Raw genomic sequence first — 22,092 nt, forward strand, 5'->3', positions numbered from 1 at the left:
TTGCCTCTTTCCATCTTTACTCAAACATTAATTTCTTCAGATCAACTTTCTGGCCATCCTATTAAAATTACAAACCAAAAACTCAGACTTCTTTTTTCCCCTACCTGTATTATTTTTCTCCTTAACACTCACACTGTTTATTTTGTTTTGTTTTTTTTAATTTTATTGGAGTATAGTTGATTTAAAATGTTGTGTTAGTTTCTGCCTCACAGCAAAGTGATTCAGTTATACATATACATATACTCATTCTTTTCCAGGTTCTTTTCCCATATAGGCCATTACAGACTATTGAGTAGAATTCCAGGTGCTATACAATAGGTCCTTGTTGGTTATCTATTTTATATATAGTACTGTGTGTATGTTAATCCCAAGATCCTAATTTATTGCTCCCCACCCCCCATGTTTCCCCTTTGGTAGCACTCATACTGTTTAAAATATACATCTTCAAATCTTTTATCCTATTAATTTCTTCTTAATGGATGTTACAGCCTACTACTAAGACCCCCCCTTTTGGTGATCCCAGTATTCATTTCCCCATCTGCTGATCCTTTTCCAGCATTGCCTCATCGAAAGGAAGTTGTCACATCCAAGGGGGCAGACTTTTCTAGGGGACAGCTCCAATCTAAGGGCTAGTCCATGAGAGGGGCTCAAAGGAGCAGCTCCCGTGTCTCAATGGGCGACATCTCTAAAAGGCCATTACAGAGCCAAACATCTTGTGGAATCAACTGTTTGTTGTGGTCATTGTCTTGCCTTTCAATTTCTCCCTCCACCTAACCCTGTTTTTCTCACTTCTAGATTTTGTTCCTGAGCCCTCAGTCCAGTACTACTCCGTATGCAAACCTCTGTCTCAGAGTCTGTTTCCAGGGAAACTCAACAAGACACTCCTCAACTGAGAATGTAAAGCCCTAGAGAGCAATGGTTTTTGTGATTTTTGTTTGCTTTTCTTACTGCTTTTTCCCCAGGTCTTAGAACATGGCCTAGGACATGGTAGGCACTCAAAGAAATATCTATTAAGTAAATAAATCATCATCCCTTACTACGTTATCTATTTCTTTAATTTTTTAAATCCCCTAAAAAATAGGAAGCTTCTTAAATGAAGGACAGTTTTGTTGTTGTTGTTTTGATCCTGCTGCACCAGACTTAAGACTTAACACATTGTCAATGTCTCATAAGTATTTGTTCAATGAATGAATAAATGAATGAATAAAATTCACATTATTCTAAAACCTTTTAGCATTTATGTCTTTCTTCATAATCCCTTTTAGACATAGTCATAGTATTACGTTTTTTAATTTTCATTGTCTAAGAGAAACACAGGCAGAAATGTCAGAACAAAGTCTTTAGTCAACTCATATTTGTGATTATACTTAAGGTTCCTAAATTCCTCCCTTGAATACTGACCTGAAACAACGTCTAGGTTGAATTCATCTTCATTGTCTTCACGAAAGGCTGGAACTGGATTCATCTGAGCATCCTGTATACAAATGTCCTCAAACAAGCTTTTCCAAATTTCAATGCATTTTGCTTCTGAAGAGTCATTGCATTGACAATTCCACAAGATTGTTTCTTTCAGACTTTCTCTTAACGCTGCACACAGGTAGCTTCCATCAAGGGTTTTGCATTGCTCTGATTCCCTCCCACAGGCTTTCTTAAAATTTTCATACAAAGGAGCACAATGTTCAGATTCCTGGCAGACACGTGCTGCCATGACACAGTAGCTCTTTTTTTCAATCATTAATGACATATCTTTCTGATGGAGCCGTTGTGTGATGTTGGATTGTGCAGCCAAATATGAGGACAGTGCTGATTCTTCTATAAATAAAAAAATGACTAAAAATTAAATATTATGACCTTTTAATGTTTTCTAAAAAGTGTATAGACATATCTTTTATAAATATACCAATATCTATTGTCTTTCAAAAACCATTAAAAAATATTGCAAGAGAGCTATTACAAATGATCTTGATTTTTTTTTAAAAATTGAAAGAAAAATATTGATTATTTATAGTTTATGTAACTAAACATAATGGTAATGCTCAATTTCATTTAATATTTTATCCTCATTTATTTCATCTTTTCATTACATCTTGATGATGATTGGTAGAAATAATGTGTAACTTAAAATATTTATAATCCATTATTTCTCTTCTATAAAATTTTGTGAATTTCCATTTTATCCTAGAAATTTACCTATACTAAAGTGTTTCTCCACAGTTTTTCATTATTTCCCCTTTAAGAAGCATTTTTAGACAGCTTTTTCCTAATTCCCTTACCCCATCGTGAAATTTTAATTCCATAGCTATATCGTGCATCTGTTTAGGGACTATGTATATCTATGCTTTATATATAAGTGAGAGGTTTTTTGCTCACCCCTAAGAACCAATTTTCACCCCTTGGGGGTTATATCCTCATAGAGAACGCATGTTCTACTAGAGAGTTCCAATAAGCACATAATTATATAAACTTTATAGATAAAAGATAAGAAAAACAACCTCAATATAAGAATCCTTACTTGCTTAACCTAAGCTTTCAGAAGTATACTGTCTAATTCTAAAATGTCTCATCTTCCTCTGAGGTCCTTCATGTGGATCTCCACAATGAAAACTTCCTTGACCCTACCATTCTTCCCAAAGTAACTTTTTCCCCTGGGGTATTCTTCTCTTAAAAAAAAAAAAAAGTTGTTCTCTTTTGTTTATTAAATGAGCTTTCTTGTACCTTGGTTTTTACAAATGCCTCATGCAAGATAAAGATAATATAATCTATTTCATGATATGAAAATGTTTACTTAAAAACTGCCAGGGCATTCTTAGAAGCACTGTTCAGAGTACAGCCTCTGTACAGCATGGGTTTGGAGACACACACTGTGACAAAGTTTTGCACATTTATCAAAGAACAGCTCACATGGATTGCTATAATTATTTAAATCAGGCTTCTCTACTGGAACAGAGAACATCTCTCCCACCCCTTTTGGCCAGCATATGCAGGCTTGTGTGGATGAGATGTATGTGAATTAATGCCATCCTCATGTGATTAGTTCTATTATAGTGGTAATTATATATTTTGAAATAATCTGTAAATCTGTCTAAATGTCAATCTCTTTTACAGTACATATATATGTATGAGTATTTATATATATATTTACATTTAATAATCAAGGCTAAATGAAATAATCTGGCTAAATGCCAATTTTACTCTGCTATGTTTTTAGCTAACCAAGAGCAGGGACTGTCTTAACCCATCTTTATTTCCATTCTTCAGCATTTATATGATATCTACACATATTAACTGAATAATAAATATCTTATGAATGAATATATAATTTAGATGCTCAAAATGTGTTTAAAATTAAAAATAAATGATATATTTATTGATCAGTTACTAGGTGTCAGGCAATATGTTGAAAATTTATCATATTAAGAAAAAAAAGGAAGAAATGTCACAGCTGATTTGCTCAAGAAGTTCACAATCTATAATAAAGAATAGAAAAGTGCACGTCTGTTATATGTTGAGAAATGTTTTGGGAATGCAAGGGGGAGAGAGAGAGAGAGAGAGAGGCATTGTATCTTGTTGGAGTGATGACCAAAGAGCTGGTGGAGGATGCTACAGTTGAAAAAAGATGAAATAATATTTCAATTATCATTTCCTTTTCCACTCTGAGCTAAATTATAAGCAAGCAGCTGATGCTCTGGGTAAACACCATGATCAGGCCAGGTCCATCAAGAATTGCATTTGTGAGATCATTCAGGTCCTCTGTACAGGGTTTCTATGTTCCTGGCTTATCAACATTACCACAGAATAGCATTTAACAAGTATTTATTATGGAAAAAAATGGTTTAAATGTGAACTGATTTCAGTTTAACTGCTCTAAATTTGTATGTACCTGTGGCTGGTAACTATATTTTGCCAGCATCTTGGTCTGATAGAAATGGTCATTGAGATATAAATGAACTAGCCCTACTGTCTTGAAAACAAAGTCAATAAATATTTTTAGTATTTCTATACGCTTTCGTTTCAGCCTACTTCAACCTAAAACTAGTAAAGACCTACTCATTAGCTAATTAATGTCATTTTAGTCTCTATCCTATTTGACTTCTCTGCATTTATAATTGTCGATTATTTCCTCTGTGTCTTTCTCTCTTTCACTGGCTTCAAAATTCTTCCTGTAGTTTTTGTTTTTCCTGTCTTTAAAAACTTCCTTGTGGTTTCATCAACTAGATTGCAAACGTTGTTATCAAAATACTTATATTCTCACGTCATAATCTTTTCCTGGCCAGTCTTATCCCCCTGCATGCTTGTATCTGTTTCTTACAAACCATTGACTCCCAAATCTATATGTCCATTTTAGGATACTCTCCTCAGTGCGAGACCCATGTTTCCAAATGCCAGCCAGATGAGGTCCACTCCATCATTGCTTTTTTTAAACTATATATTCATCATGTGAAATGTAAAAAAAAATACTAACATTTCTAACATGAATGTGCCATAGTGTGCCCTCCCAATGCAAACTCTTCAAATATAACTCACCACTTCTGTCCCCAGTCCTGTCTCTGTGTATAGCAATACCCTTGTCCCAAGCCAGCAGCTTCTGCCACACATTTAACAACATTCCATACTCCTCATACCCAATGAAAACCAATTACTATTGATTGTAATTTACAAATATTTCTTAAATATCTCTTATCCTTACAGTCCTCAGCACCAGTGTGGTAGTTTAGGCATGAGTCATCTCTCTCCCAAACTCTTTTGATGACTTTTTAGCTGATATCCCTGGCCTGCATCCTTCCCTGCCTCCATTCCATCCTTTACACCACTGCCAACAAACGATATCCTTCAAAATACTGATTCTGTAGTCTTCTGTTTAAAATGCATTAGTAGTTCCTCAAAACAACAGTTTGAAGTCTAATCTCCTTAGAAAGATATGTAATTTTAATAAGTTCCTCCTTCTTATTAACATCTGGTTTCTTTCCAGTATCTCCTAAGACTCCTCTGTTCTATAATCCAGCTTTACCAAGAACATGTTGCTCTCCAATGTCTTCTGCTTCATTCTACTTCCTCTGTCTAGAACATCCATTTTATTTCATCTCTCTATTGAGCCCAGTTCACCCTAAAAAGCCCAAGTCTGTTATTTCTTCTATGAAGGCTTCTAAGTCTCCATTATTTCTTCCTGTATAACTTTAAGTGTGTAATTGTGTGCGTATAATCTCACGTGTATCACCTCACGTGTATCACATTGTATAGGTGATATTAAGCAGTTATCATTTTCATTAAGAATTGAGACCATACAAAATATGTTCTCTAATGTTATTGGAATTAGATGATTAACAAAGATATCTAAGAAATCTTCAAATATTTGGAAATTAAACAATAGTATTATGAATAAACCTTGAATCAAAAAGAAAGTCAGTGGCTTCCCTGGTGGCGCTGTGGTTGAGAGTCCGCCTGCCAATGCAGGGGACACGGGTTTGTGCCCTGGCCCAGGAAGATCCCACATGCCGTGGAGTGCCTAGGTCCGTGAGCCATGGCCACTGAGCCTGTGCGTCTGGAGCCTGTGCTCCTCAACAGGAGAGGCCACAACAGTGAGAGGCCTGTGTACAGCAAAAAAAAAAAAAAGTCAGAAGGGAAATATGAAAATATTTTGAAATAAATAAAAATGAAAACACAAGATATTAAAATTAGTAGATGTGACTAAAATAGCACTTGGAAGGAAATTCATGTAATGAGATGCTTACATCGCTGATAAGATTCCATCTTAAGAAACTAAAAAGTGAGGATCAATTTCAAGTCAAATCAAATGCAAAAGAAATAATGTAGAGCAAAATTGAGAGAGAAACACTGAGAGAAAAAAGACAGAGACAGAGAGATAAATACAGAGAAACAGACACAGAAAGAGAGAGAAAGAAGGGCACAAATATCCAGTACTTGAACAAAACTGAAGACATCACCTGAACTTCGTCAGACTTTTAAAGGACAACTTGGGAATATTAAGAACAACTTAGCAGAGTGATAGAAACTAAAAGAAAGGGTAAAATGGAAACTCTAAAAGTTAAAATTCAACATAAATCCAACAAATATCTTTCAAATTCACTGAAAGGCAAACTACAAAAGAAGAAATAGAACAGTCTTGAAACAAACACACTGAACATTTAAAAACCTTCCAGTGAAGAGCAGCACAGATATCTTCATTGATAAATTGAATTAAACACTTAAGGAAAAAATAATGTCAATTCTTTGTATATTATTCTAGAATTTAGAGGAGAAGGAAATACTTCCTAATTCATTTTGAAGACAGCATTACCCAGACAACAAAATCAGACAAATACTTTCTAATAAAAGAGAATAGCATGCCAATATGCATCATGAACATAGATTTCAGACCCTCAACAAAATATTAGCAAATTGAATCCAACAATATATAATAATAATAATACAATAATACATCATGACTGAGCAGGATGTAGCCTCAGAATGAAGGGCTGTATCCAACATTCAAAAATAAACAATAAAATTTACCAAATACCACTAAAGAAGTAAACATATGATCATTTCAATAGAAACAGGAAAAGCATTTGCAAAATTTAACATCTACTTATCCATTCATGATAAAAAATTCTCTAAGCAAACTAGAAATAGAAAGGAATTTCCTCAGCCTGATAAAGGGAACCTGCAAAGAACTTACTGCAAAAGCCATTCTTTATTGTGCAAAGCCAAATGCATCCCTCCTAAGATAGGTAAAAAGGCAAAAAATGGCCACACCAAACAATCCTACTTAATATTATACTGGAAGTTCTACTCAGAACAATAGAGCAAGAATAAGAAATAAAGGCTTACAGATTGGAAAGCGAAGAATAAAACTCTTTATTCTCTATTCGTAGATAACAAGGCTATCTATGTAGAAAATCCTATAGATTCTACAAAAAACAAAACAAACAAAAACCCCTAGAAGTATAAAATGTCCATATAAAATGTCAATTGTATTTCTGTATACTAGCTATGATCAATTGAAAATTAAAATGTAAAATAAAGTGCCCTTTACAACAGCATCAAAAAAGTGAAGCATATCTAAATCTTAACAAAATGTAAGAACTGTTATATTCAGAAGTACAAAATATTGATAAAAGAAATCAAAGAAGTCCTAAATACATGGAGAGATATACCACGTTCATGGATTTGAAAACTCACATAGTAAATATGTCAGTGCTACCCAAATTGATCTACAGTTTTGAGGTAAGCCAAATCAAAATGCCAGCAGGATTTTTCTGTAGACATTGACAAACTGATTGTAAAATTTATATGGGATAGCAAAGAAGGAGACTAGCTGAATCAATTATTTAAAGGGAAAAAATTAAAGGAATTACGCTACTTTATTTCAAGATATCCCATGAAATTACAATAAATAAGACTGTGGAATATTAGCAAAAGTATAGAAATATAGGTAACTGGTATGGAAAAGAAAATCTGGAAGTAGAGCCAGCAATATACAGCCTAGTGATCTTTTGAGAAAAGTGAAATTGAAAATATCTTCAGCAAATGTGGTGGGACAATTAGATATCCATATGGCAAAAGAACATATCTGACCCATAGCTTGCACCATATAAAAAATTAACTCAAAATGCATCATAGACCTAAATATAGAACCTAAACTACATAATTTTGGAGAGAGACTTTACCAAATAATATATAGAGGTGGCACATAAGCACATGAAAATATGATCAACATTATTATTATTTAAGTGCAAATTAAAACTACAGTGTGATACCATTAAATATGTTTCGGAATGGCAAAAAAAACGAGTGCTTCTGAGAATGTGGAGCAACTGGAACTTTCATACATTTATGGTGACTTCAAATCTGAAATACAGTATTAAAGCTCATTATAAAGTTAAACATACACTTTACTATATGACCCAATACTTTTTTACCAAAGAGAAATAACTTATATTCATACAAATCTTATATGTGACTATTTATAGCAGCTTTATAATCTCTAAAAATCTGGAAACAATGCAAATGACTTTCAGTGGTGAATGGATAACCAATTTATGGAATAACCATACAATGGAATACTACTCATCAAAAAAGAGAACAATTTTTTTGATGAATCGCAAATATGTTATTTTAAATAAAAGAACACTGGCTCAAAAAGCTACATGTTATATAATTCCATTTATATAAAATTCTGGTAAAGGCAAAATTATGGAACAGAAAACTGTCCAGTAATGATTGGATGGGCTGGGCAATGAAACCATTCAAGATAGATGAGAGGTAAACCTTTCTCTTATAAAGTGGGGGAAGGAGGATTCTGAAAGAAGAGGTGAGAACTCTGTGAAAACAGGTGCATTCCCAAGCTGACCACTTTCCGGAGAACGTACATAGGGACACTAAGGATATGGAAATTGATTACATTAGGACTATTGGATCCCACGTATCTCTTAGAAAATCTTTCTGTAAGCTCAGGACACATGTCAACAAGCTTGATTACCACTACTTCACCATCAGGCTGGCACTTTGAGTAGACAATAAATAAATGCATATTAAATAATCAAGTTCTCCTACCCAAAGGCAAGCATTATTCTGGGTAAGTGGTTATACTTTGGTCTTCCTCAGGAGACCCTGTATTCTTTACCAACAGAAATGGTACCTTATTTATCTTCTATCATTTAAGTCTTGTGCAAAGCCATAGTGAGCCTCACAAATATATGTATTGAACTAGTGACTCTATAATACTAATGAATTATAATAGAATGAAACTTGAAATTGTGGTTAGCCATTACAGAAAAATGTCATGCACTTACTGAGATCTACAGCTCATAGTACCTTAAATTACATGAAGAATTAATCAAGTCACCAGAAAAAACAAGAGTACATCAAATTACATAGATGTGGTTCATTTTGACATTGGCATTTTTTTCCAAACAATTTCTTAATGGTACAGTAGAGGTCATCAGAGCAGAGACAGTTTTTAAATTGGAAATTGCTTTCTGCTAAAGACCAGATACTTAAATTACAGGTGGATGAATCCTTCATCTTGCAGGGGTTGCCTGGATTTCACAGTCAAACATACAACACTCTAGATATTAATTTGAATATAATTTTTGAGGCCTCCTATCCAAGGTACATTAAAGCTTTAAGGAGCATCCCCCTACCCAAAGCTTTTAATGTATTAATTTTAGTAATTCATTATTAGAGTGAAATTATCTGGGGTTGCTGCAGCATGTCCATATAATTGACTTTTCAAGCAAAAAACTATTTCTACTGTTTTCTCCCCCAATATTTACTTTCTAAAATACAATAAAACTTTCTGTAGTTTAAAGGAGATTTGTCCCCACTTAGAATGTCAACTTTTTCTCTTTAATAATAATCAAGGCTGCCCTTACACAAGGTGACCAGAATGCTCTGTAATCTTAGCTATTTTGTCAGTTTAGCAATTGTATTAGCTGTTTGGTCTTGATCTCATTTTATTTACATGTCATTCCAAGATAATAATAAGAGACAAGCAAGTGGCTCTAAATTTATCATGGAAAAAAATGTGGTCCTGACTCTTAGAAAGCACTTAATATTATTGAATAGTGTATCTTTCATAATTACCAATATTTCATGTTCTGTTTTAATTTAAAAGGCCATATTCATCTACCCAACAATTTTCTTTTATTCAGTTTTCTGAATAAAACTACTTGAGTACATTTCATTTGTGTATTTGAGAATATTTCTATTTCAACTTCATGCATGGTATAATTATGCAAATTTACCATTCACTGCAAATGACTTGCTATTTGTATACTGAAATCAATAAATATGTTATAATTCATGACACGCTGAATGTGATATTTTAAATTGCCTTATAAAATGTAACAAGGAGATTCATCATCAAAACAAATAACAGACTTTTTTGTCATTGTCCTTTATTCTCATCTTAATATTATTATGTTATTTGAGAAAACTTGCAATTGAAATTCTTTTCCTGAACTGTAATGAGAATGTTGGATTAGAGACCTATAACTTTCTTTGGTGTATGAACATTGCATGTACTTCTTTCAAGGGCAGGGAAGAAAAGGAAATCTTGCTCCTTGTCTACATCCTATGTAATTCCTTGAAATCCTGTGGCTGGACAGGAGCTCTGATGTTGGAGATTGTGAATGTTGACATTGTTAGAACTATGGGTGGTTGCCTCTTAACCCAACACACTCCACCTTACATTTTTGGGAGGAAGAGGAAGCACAGGCAGATAGGAAAGGGTTGTGAGCAGTACAGAATTTATTCTTCATGAAATGGTTGGAGTAGCAAAGTGAGTCATGAAAGAATATATTTTTATTTTTTCACTTTGGAGTTCTCTTACTGAATATGCCAGAAAGTTTATTGGGTTTTTACGGTTTTATCATATTCATTATACAAGTTGATAAAACTTTTTATGTTAGTATAAGGTGTTTTGAAAAGTTATATCATAAGAATATTAGGGCAATGTCCCCTTAAATAATACCTTTATCATTTTTAGTGAATGGAGTCTTACTATAATGCTCTCATTCAATATATATTCAGTTATTTGATATATTCAGTACTTTGTTTTTCTGTTAAACAAATGACAGTGACTTTCCAATCTTCATATTCTTTGCCCATTGGGCCTCCTCTCAAATGTTTGGAATGTAGGACTAGTTAAAAGTAAAAATATATTTTAACTTATTCTTGACACAGTTGGAATGGAAAATAGTGTATAGGTTGCAAAAATATAAAACTCATGTTATGTACATGCAAATAAATAATGTGTTTGATTATGACAAATGTTATCTTCCTATGTTATCCTGATATAGTAACATATAAGCAAAAGAACATTTTATTTGAAAAATTGTTGCCATGCTTCTGAGAGGCATGTGTATAATTGTAACATTAGTGAGATAAGTAAATTAATAATCTGAAATCCTGCATAAAGTTGCCTGCAGTGTCAATGCATTAGGGCCCTTGAGTAATTTAAGAACAGTGTTTTGTATCTAAATTCACTAATAAGTAATTGTAGGCAAATCACTTGAATACCAAGGTATTTAGAGAAAAAACTTAGTTCCTAGGATAGTGAAAGAAAAGAACAAATTCTATTTTTATCTCTGTAAAAAGAAATTATTTGAGTGTGTTTTAAACTTTTTATGTTAGTATAGAGGGTGTTTTACCTGACACATTGCAGGCATCTTCCATTATTCTCCAGGCATGTTTACATCCATCTGCATCACTTAGGCAGAGTTCTCTTAAATATGTGCAATCAATGGTTTGGGAAGTGGACTCATTGTACAAGCATAGCCCCACAGCTTGAATAACAACAATAACAGAACAACAAAAACAACAGCAATATGGCAGTTATTTACCTCAAAACTAAGTTATTAATGATCAAGACCAGAATTATGAAAACCGAAATGTGATAAAATCATTACAAATCTGGAATGGATCTTAACCTCCCCTCTAGCTACAGATCTCTGTTTCTCTTATATAAGATTCTTAAATAAAAAGTCGGTATTTGCCCTCTTTCTTTCTTATGCCTATTCATTTCTCAACTTATAATTTATTGTTATTTCTATTGCTCCATTGAAACTACTTTAAAAAATGCTCCAATCATCTCCATAACATCAAATTTAATAGTTTTAAGACTTCATCTTCCTTACTTTTATCATTGGACTTTTCATTGTCATTTTGTTCTTGAAACTCTTTTCTTTTGGCAACCCTCTCTTCTAATTCTCTTGATACTTATTTGTTTGATATTTTCTGACCACAGTTAGAATTCTTCCCAGGATCCTCTTACTTTTCTATTAAAGTATATTTGAAGCTTAGGTTCTGTCCTCAGACTTTTCTTATTCTCATTTTACACCCTTTCTGTGGACAATTCCATGTACTTATGGCTTTAACTAAAATATCTAGACTGATGATTCTCAAATATCTAATTCAATCCTGTTATTTTCTAGTATTCCAGTTACAGATGATGTTATCTCCACCTAAATGTTCCAGACACACTTCCAGACAATATTATCATCAGTAGTGTCCTGCTCATCACCACTCCCTGCTGGACCACCCTACTTCATCATCAATTTCACGATTCATAATGGCACCCACACTGGGAACCTTGGGTTCATGATAGGCTCCTTTTCTATCCTCAGTTTTACTCTCCCATATCCACTCTTGTATAGTTCATTGATTCTCATTTTGAATATTTGACCAACTCACCAGTTAGTCAGTCTGCCTCCAGTTCTATCTTATTCAAGTAGGTTCTTTACACCCCCTAATCTGCCTCATGTACCATTCTAGTCCTGCCGTTTCTCTGCTTCATCCTTTGGATGGTTCCTTTTAGCATGACTCTCCTATTCTTCATCATGTGCAATCTGGAGGTCCTCGAGCATTTATAGTTTGTATACAGTAAATGTACAGCATTTACTGTATGTCACTCCTTTTCTTTTTACTCTGGAATAACCCTTTTTTTTTTTGTCATTTAAGACGCAACACAATAACTACCTATTTTAAGGGAAATTTTCCCTGAATTCAATACCTGTTTTCCTACATTCAAATTGAATTCAACACCCCTAATCTGTTTCACTACAATCTTGGGAATTTCCCAACTATAGCATTTATTGCTCCATAATGAAAGTGTATATCTATTTTTGTCTTTACCACTGAGTTCTGGGGTTTTACTCAGCAGGCATTAATTCATGATCATATCCCTATCATCAACACAATGATGGATCACACATATTCAATTAATGCATGTTGACTTAACCAACTTGAATCGTTCTTTATGGATGAGTTATATATAAATAACTCTTAATATTAAATAAATATAACACCTTCCAGATATTTACAAGTTATTTTGGGTAGAAGAGAAAAGTTCCAGCAAGTTTTTTAAAATATCAAGAAAGTAGCAATCTTAATTTAGTATATTGTACCAATTACTCAAACTAATTCTGCAAGCATACAAACTGACACTTGCTTAATCAATCCATAGAAAAATATGGAAATTACAATTGAGTTCTAGAGACAGTATATTAACTATAGTCAAGAGACCTCAAGCTATGTCTTAATCAGAGCCAAATTATTTGAATTTTTAAAAAGATGATGTTATTATGAAGACTTGTCACAGCATAGAGTTATAGGCTTCAAGTAAAGCCACAACATCTTTTTAAAAAAAAATCTTACCTCTTTCCAAACCTCTTCTCATAATGAGAATCCATGAAAACTGATTGGATCATATGTATTACTGGCTGAGTCACTGCATTTGGAGATTAAGCCCATGCGTGTGACTTGGTCACATTTTTCTTGTTGAGGGCTAGAGTGGAAATTGACATATCAGCTTTCTGTGTTTTCATGTGTTCACAGATAACCTCATCTAGCCAAGCTCCTGTTCTAGGTTAGCAAGCCTAGAGAAAGAGAAAGAGCCACTTCCATTCTGGCCCAAGGTTACTTATTTCAATCCAGCTTGCCAAAAATCCTGAAGTAGGGATTTCATGTCAGAAAGTCAATTTATAAGCAACTAGAATTTCATTTTTCATTGATCACTATTATCTTCTGAATACTTCTCTCGGGAAGCTTATAGGTGATGGTCTCCTGGGTATATCATCAAACCTCACTTGTATCTCAGTGCAATGATCATTAATGAATTCTACATATTATCTTTCCCAAATGTGTTTTATTTTCTTTCATATTTAAAATTTTAGGTTGAATAATCATCTTGATTGTTTTACGTGATTTTCCATACCTTCCACTCAGAAGAAATACTGAATCAAGTAGGAAAACAACTTCAATGGTTTGGCCCACAAAAATCAAAATAACTTCAGCTTTCCAGAATCTTATCCATTCCTGACTATGATTTCTGGCCATGTATTTAAGCCAGGAGTTTTCAAGGATCATCTTGAAATGCTAAGTGAGAAACAAGTTCTATTTTAAAATAAATAAGATGGAGAATATTGCACATTTTATCACCCTTTAAAGATGTATAAGACTCATTAGGCTATTAAATGCTTTGTTTTAAAAATTCACTATGTCTCACATTTCTTTGGCTGCAGAACTTTCCTGTATCACAAAGCCTATTTAAATGATGTTGAACAAATATTCTGAAGCACGCACTATGGGAAATATTGATTAAACCTATCATATAGCACAATTTTGACCCTAACAGTGTTTGTTATGTATGATTTCCCTTATTCATGCAACCTAGTGTCTAGGTTAATTTAGAAGTGAAAGTTGAAAACAAGAGGCCAACACTATCTTTTCAATCGGGGTCATAATGAGGTTGTAATTTATTTATTGTGTTTCATTATATTGTGGCCTGATCTACAAAAATTAAAGTTTCCTAGATTTCTCCTTATTATAAATGATAGAAATAAGGAAACATTTTAGCAATAAATGCAAGGAACACAATTTTGAATAATGATTACTTAAACCCCCCCAAACCTGAAAATATATAAATGATTTCTTCTTTCTTGCCTTTATTTTCTTTGACTAGATTTATTTTGACTTCCAACATAATTTGAAATAACATTTTTTGTTTTCTTGCCCAAAAGTGTGCCTTTATTCATCAATATCTATTAGCAGAGAGTAAGCAGAAAATACACTGGCTTTGTTTTAATGAGTAAATTATTAATATTCAGCTACAATTATAACTATCCCTTTTTCTGAATGTAATTTGTAGATTCTACTGCATGCTGATGAAAATATAAATAGCTTCTCCAATAACACATATAGCAAGTAGATCTTCATGGAGTCTACTTTTAAGTCTACCTTATTTTTTACTAACATCTTACAATGCATTCACACTACCCAAGACAAGAGAGATAAGTTCACACTTTATCTCTAGATTACAAAAGTTGACTGAAATGTGAAGAAGCATATGATGTCGTGTTGTGTTACTCTACTAACTGCCTCCTTCTTATTAAATATTAACACCTAAAATCAGGGAAATTGAATGGCTTAAATTAATCTCATTTCAATTTAATACCAAAGAAAAATAGATAATAATTCAAAATTTGTCATCTTATAACTTGTAAATAGGTACTGGAATGTTTCATTTCTAAAAGGCTCTAGTACAGATGTCAATTCTATAAATCCTGATCAATTACTTAAAGTGATTGGATTATTCTATATATAAAAAAGAAACAACCTGAGCTGTTAATGCAATTCTCACATTGTGCATTTTCTATAGAGCTATAAATGAGTAAAATTAAGTGTACATTTTTGCAAAATTAAGAAGCTATGTTAAAGTATAAATTTGTAATTAATACTTTATATTATAAACATTTGCTAGCTTGACAGTTAAGTGAGATGAGACAGCATTTGGTTCACTGAGAATTGGTGTTATGAATTCAGATAAACTGGAAGCATAATTCACTTACCGAAGAAAATGAAAACTATCATGGTAGCCAACTTGGGGTTGTTCACCTGGAAGAAAAGCAGATATCTTTTTCCAACCACCTTCTTAACAGCAACTATCCACAACAAGGCTTCAGCTTCTACTCCTGCTTCCTAAAAACATCACTGATTCAAGTCGGCTCCCTGTCACCACTTCCTCACCAATCTTTCCTGAGCTGTGAACTTTCCTAAATAGGTCCAAATTCAATTATTCTCTTCTGAGTGTACTGATCTCAGATATTATGCTTCCAGGAAAGTCCAAGAACCAGATACTAAGAAATGATACATACTCCATGCAATCAGGAAAAAGGTGGGGTTTTTTTCCATTCAACTAGAATGCTAAACTGTGTACAAGCCTCCCAACTATAACTCAAAATTTTCCTAGACAATTGAGAATGCTCAGTTTCTACTTCATTAATTAGCATCATACAGGCAATTTTATATCTTTGAGGTTAGGAAAAAGGAGAAAAGGCATAAGCAAAGCCCAGGAAAATGTATGGGGAATTCAAGTTCCACTAGGATCAAAACAGTGTACTTCATCTTTCCAAACAAGAAATGTACTTTACAGGTGCCCCAAGCCCCAGTGTGCCTAAAACTTGTGCTGCTCTAGCCACAGTTCCTCTAACACTTCAAACAGGGCAATGTGTACGAAATGACTCCTCGACATTTGCCACTCGACACGTTTTCTGAGCTTCAATGAGAGGCATTGCTATGATCTGAAGATCTGTGTCCCCCCAAATTCATATGTTGAAATCCTAAACCCCAGAGGAGATAGTATTAGGTAGAGCATTTGGGGGTTACTTAAATCGTGATGTGTAACCGTCATGAGTGGGATTAATGTTTTAAAAAAAGAAACTCCAGAAAGTCCTTTGCTCCTTCCACCTTGTGAGGACACAGTGAGAAGTTGTCAGCTATAAATTAGGAAGAGGGTCCTCGTGAGACTGTGACTGTGCTCGCAGCTTGATCTTGGACTTCCAGTCTCTGGAACTGTGAGAAATAAATTTCTGTTATTTGTAAGCTACCCAGTCTGCAGTATATTGTTATAACAGCCTTAGTGGACTAGACAGGCAGTATTTATCTCCTCTTACTTAGATTGTGCTCTTCCTCACCAGAATCTAGAACACATCATCTACCTGGGGACAGCCTGAGGCTTCGACTTTTAAAATAGCCTGAGACATTTTTGTAATGAATGCTTAGGAAGTAAAAAAATGCTGCATAACAGGAAATTAGGAAAAGACAGGCATGGATAACTATCTTGAGATGGGGGAGGAGCATTTGTGTGTACGAAGTTACACAATGAGAGAGTTGTTGATTGCATTTGTCCATATTTAATTTACACTAGAAAATAAGTTATAGCGTATTTTGTTTTCAGAATGCATGATGGAAAAGTACAGACTCTGGAGTCCAACAAACTGAAATTATAACCCTAGTTTTCTCTGTAGGTGTATGTAAATGACTATCCATCAGAAGTTATTTATATTTACTCTGTAAAATGGGCTGACTGTATCCATGGTTGCTATAAATGTTAAATATGTATATGAGGTTTATATTACAAGAGATAAACAAACAGCAGTTATATGGCACCCACTGGCTTAGTTATTATTTAACCAATAATTATAATGTCATAAAATTAATCAGTTATTTCCTTTTAAAAGGCACTGAGTCACTAAGCTTATATTATAAATTTTGTTGAGATAGTTATTCTTTTTGATATAAGATGACTAAAAATGGCTCAAGCTCAAGAAAGATTTGGTGGCTCTGTTGGTTTGCAAACTGGTCCCTTACACAAAGGGAAAGAAGAGTCTGAAAAAAGGGGCAGATCACTCCGGATAGGTAGGTATCAGATTTAATAAGCAAAGGAACTTACATACAAGGAACTTGTTTGGGATGAACAACAGACAATTAGATATTCGCACCCACCCACCAGAATCTTAAAATTTTATAGAGAGGCCTTAACTGGGTTCAGTCATGTGCTCCATCCAGATGGTCTCAACCACACAGAGCTCTCTCAAGGCTGAGTCCTTCAGAACAGCCCCACTGTGGGAACAGTGGACAGAATGTACATTCAGAGGACAGAGGAGGCAGGAAGGATCTTCCAATTGCCTAGGTCCAGCTCATAGATAAAACTACAGTAATACCCCCTGGATGACCTCCTCCAAGAGGTTCTGTTAGTTGAAGAGTCCAGTGGTAGAGCTGACTTCCTGCATGTTTTAAACCTTCGAGGTCTGAAGGGCTTGCCCTCCTGCCTCTGAGTTGCTTTCTTCTGTTGGGTCCATTCACAGGCAGCTTCTTTCCTCTTGATGGAAGATGATGTCAAGCTCTCAGCCTTCTCTCTTAGAAGCCAGAGTGGGAAGTGGGACTCTTCCCATTAGTATTCCAGAATTGAGTTCACATCAGTTCTAGATGGGTCCCACACCCATCAATCTTGCCAAGCGGAACTGGTCCCACTTGTTGCCCAGCATCATAGAGGCAGTTGGAAGCAGCCCTACTGAACCCACAAGAACTGATGGTGGGAGAAGGATGAATTACCAAGGAAAATTGTGGTGTTAGGAGCCACATGTGAAGGAAACCTGGGTAGGAAAAAAAAAAAAACATTCTCAATAAAGCATATAAATGTTGAATTTATGTGGTGCTACCACAAGAAAAATAAACTGATGAAACAAAAGAAAAGAATACCAAAATACTATTTCCTGTTCAAGGAAGGTTAGTTATAACTTTCTGGAGAGTCGTGCTATGCAGAACTAAATGCAGGGCATAAGGTGAATGGCTCTAATCTTTTCCAAACAGGTACAGCTGCTGAGGTCTATTGCTTAAAGGTATAGAAAGCATCTGTGGTCATATTCCTGCTTAATTCAAAATAATAATTGTCAGCTGTGTCACCATCTAAAGCAGGGATTTTTAGCATTTTATTGTGCCATCAATCTCCTTTCTCCATAGACTGCCCCCTCCTTAGAATATTTTTAAAGGCAGTTTTTTTTTTTTAAAGGTATTACTTCAACAAGGACCTGCTGTATAGCACATGGAATTCTACTCAATACTCTGTAATAACTTATATGGGAAAATAATCTGAAAAAGTATAGATATATGTATATGTATAACTGAATCACTTTGCTGTACACCTGAAACTAACAACATTGTAAATCAACTATACTCCAATATGAAATAAAAACAATTTAAAAAAGCATGAAGATTGTAAAAAAAGGTATTACTCCTATGAAATATATTCATCAAAATATTTTTAAACACACTTGGGACAAAGTGATACATATGCTTCTTTATTAAGAGAGCAAATATCAAGATCCAGGCAGGTCTAATAAGACTGTAATTTCAGTGTAGTGATGACCATAGATACTAATTTGAGATATTTTCCATTAATGCACTATTATGTAAAAATATCTATAATTTCTCTTTGTGACAATACAGCACAAGAAGTATTGAATTTTAAATTAGAGTTTAGTAAAAATAGAATACAATTTTGCCCCAAGCAAATGTATAGACACACCAGATTAATAAACAGTACCTTCAGCTCAATTATTTACTGAAGTGGAAACTGGCAATTGAATCAGAATATTTTAGAGGTGAGAGAAAATGATAAAAAGATCAGTTTCAGTAGTTTCCAGTGATAATGGGTGTGTGATTTTAACATGTATTCTGTTTTGAATAAAATGCTCTCAAATAAATGAATCAGAAAAAAACCCAGAGTTGCTCTGGTTGAAATTTGGGTGGCAAGCCTCAAGCTCTGGTCAGGGGGCTTTGCATCGCCATCCACAGCTGCCATTGAGGCATCCAAAGACTCCAGAAAGCCTGTTCAAAAATCACCTGTCTCATTTACCTGTTTGCAAATTTTTTGTCACATAAAGAATCCATTCTCATAACAGTTAAATGAAATACATTAGACCTTGAACCTCATCACTGGGCAGAAAACACTATGATTTCTATCCAACCAACACTTACTAAAAGCCTACATAGAGCTCTATGAAAAAATAAAACTGAGGCATGGTCCCTAGTTTCATGGATCAGATAAACCAGGGTGCAGAAGAAACTACATATAAAGAAAGAAAGAAAAATTTGTTAACAAAATAAAAACATAGTAAATGAATGAAAAATCAATATATTAGAAGACATTTCTTTTTGGAGCATAAGACAACTACTTTGTGTTTAATGACATTTGACTCCCCCCACCCTGCCCCAGAAGAAAAACACCCTTGCATTTGTATTTGTCTACTTAAAATTTTGTAAGATGCTTATATCTGGAGGAAAGAAAAAAATCTGAGCAGTCTCAGATTTAGAGTCAACCTGAAATTGAGAGCTCTGGAAAGAGGCTATATGTAGAATATAGAATATAGAATATATGTAATATAACACACACATACACAGAGTGATGAGTTCCTTAGCTATAAAGCCTGGAAACAGTGCTCTAAGACACTTGGTAATAAAGGAAGGCATTATCCAGTATTTGGGGGGAAAAAAATCAGAGAGTCTCTTTGCCTGTTCCTGTAGGGTCTCAGGAGAAAAGAAAAAAAAAAATAGGTCAACTTGCTGATGTACTTAATCTCCTCACAGTGAACTGGTCTCCTCACTTAACAAACTGGTGGGAAGTGGCCATGAGTTGGGGGACAGGATGGGGAGAAGCTGAGACACAGCATAAAAATGGGCCTGTGAGGTATACTCGGGGGGAACTCAGGTGAACTAATTTCACTGAAACTCATGGTGGGTGGGGAAATAGACAAATGACCAAATGATAGGCAGCCTTTATGCCTTGCCAAGGAAACCAGAATTTATTCACAGAGAAAAGGGAAGCCACTGGTGAGTTTTAAAAAGGAAGCAACCAGGTTAGTATTTTGAAACATTGCCTCAGCAATACTATGGAAGATGGTTTGGAAACAGGATAATTACCAGTTATGAGATTATTTCAGTAGATTAGGAGAGATGTGGGTAAGGCCTGAACTAAAAAGTAATGGCAATGGAGAGGATACGATAGATTCAAACTATTTAAGGATTTGGAACTTATAGGATGTGGGGACCATTTGAGATGCAGAAAGGATGAGAAGGAGGAACCAAGGAGGAGTCCATGCTTCCGGTTTGTGTGGCTTGGTGTTGGTTGTTAACATGTACCCAGGCACTTGACTCACAATTCAAAGCTCTAAATACAATATAATTGTGTCCATTGGTAGAATTTTGTCCATTGAGGAGGTTAAACATTAGCATGAAACAACAGTACTATATGTAAAATAGGTAGTCAATAGGGACCTACTGTATAGCACAGGGAACTCTACTCAATATTCTGTAATAACCTATATGGGAAAAGAATCTGAAAAAGAATTGATATATGTATATGAATAACTGAATCACTTTGCTGTACACCTGAAACTAACACAACATTGTAAATCAATTATACTCCAATATAAAATAAAAATTAAATTAAAAAAAAGAATGAAACAACAGTTCCTATGAGCTATGGGCACATGTCATTAGGGATGACAGGCTGGCTGTCCCCAACAGGATCAAAACAGCTCCACCAGATAGCATCAACTTGGGAGATATTGTTGAACAAGTTCTGGCTCTTTGTCTAAGGGATCAAGATTAGATCCATCCTTTAGGACTTCACTAACAATAAAAAGGATCTGAGAAATGGAAATATTAATCATATTGCTAATTGCTTTATTTATAAAAAGAAATCTAACTGCTGGCCATTGTATTTTCTTTGTGTAGCATGTCAACAGGGGAAAGCCAACAGATGAAAAGAGATTTTGATTAAAGGGTATTATATCTATAATTAAATCTATATAGACTTAATATTTAATTGCATCAGGTTAGAAAAGCCCCCGTGTATCACTGTTAATGATAATGAGGTGTATGTCACATTCTTGCTATTTTGGGGTAAATTAACCTCCTCAATCATAAGCATCCTAGCTGGCTCACAGTGCTACCTCTTCGAAATAAAACTGAACATCTCTCCAGCATTGTATCTTGCTGACCTTTTATTTTAAGTTTTGGGAGAATAATCTTTCTTCCAAGCTCTTGGGAAACAACATTATAGTTATATAATGTTCTAATAATATCCTTTTCTTTGACACAGATAATTTATACATTTTTATAGTAGAACATCTTTTAGAATTGAGTTAATATAAGGGTCAAATCATGTCCTTTACTACAAAAATGTATTCCATGCAAGGTTTTATCTATAAAGTAGCTAATATTCCTATCTGAAGACAGCAGTTCTATATCCAACTCCGAACTGTTCTGGAACTTCTATTAGTTGAGTCTGATTTTTCAGGAATTTGTGGCACCTCTAAAAACTATAAAGACCAACCGTTGACAAATATTCCTTCAAATTTCCTTTTCCTAACTTCATATCTGCTCTCTGCTTCACATTTCATATTAATAATAGAGCCTATTGCACATTCTAATCATTCTGGGAAAAATGTCACATGCCTGCTGGTTCAGCAAATTTATTATTAAATGAAGAAGGGACCACTTGTTATCAGATGACTTCAACATACGTTTATGTTTAAATTTAATATTTTCTTCCTTTATGATAGGACTTAGTAGTTTTTGAAATGTGGTCATCTGCTGTGCAGAGATCGCCCTCTACAGAGATGAATGTTTAAGAATAGAAGATGTTTTCTGCTGAATTAGACTGGATGATTTTGTAAGGTCAAATCCCCCAGGGAAGTATGGAAGAAAGGCTCTGGACACTCCATGAAAGAGAAGGCTGGCAATAAC

General features: G+C 34.3%; 1 protein-coding gene across 1 annotated transcript in view; it reads right to left on the reverse strand.

Moving 5' to 3' along the window:
• GFRAL (GDNF family receptor alpha like) overlaps positions 1–15,372 on the reverse strand; it is a 57,938-nt gene extending 42,566 nt beyond the window's left edge. Inside the window, 4 exon segments of the mRNA XM_007471199.1 lie at positions 1,402–1,830; positions 8,874–9,044; positions 11,154–11,288; positions 15,351–15,372. Coding sequence (XP_007471261.1) covers positions 1,402–1,830; positions 8,874–9,044; positions 11,154–11,288; positions 15,351–15,372 — 757 coding nt within the window.
• Positions 15,373–22,092: the final 6,720 nt, after the last annotated feature.

Source organism: Lipotes vexillifer, unplaced genomic scaffold (assembly GCF_000442215.2).
Source record: "Lipotes vexillifer unplaced genomic scaffold, Lipotes_vexillifer_v1.1 scaffold302, whole genome shotgun sequence".
In the NCBI taxonomy this organism is placed as follows: Eukaryota; Metazoa; Chordata; class Mammalia; order Artiodactyla; family Lipotidae; genus Lipotes; species Lipotes vexillifer.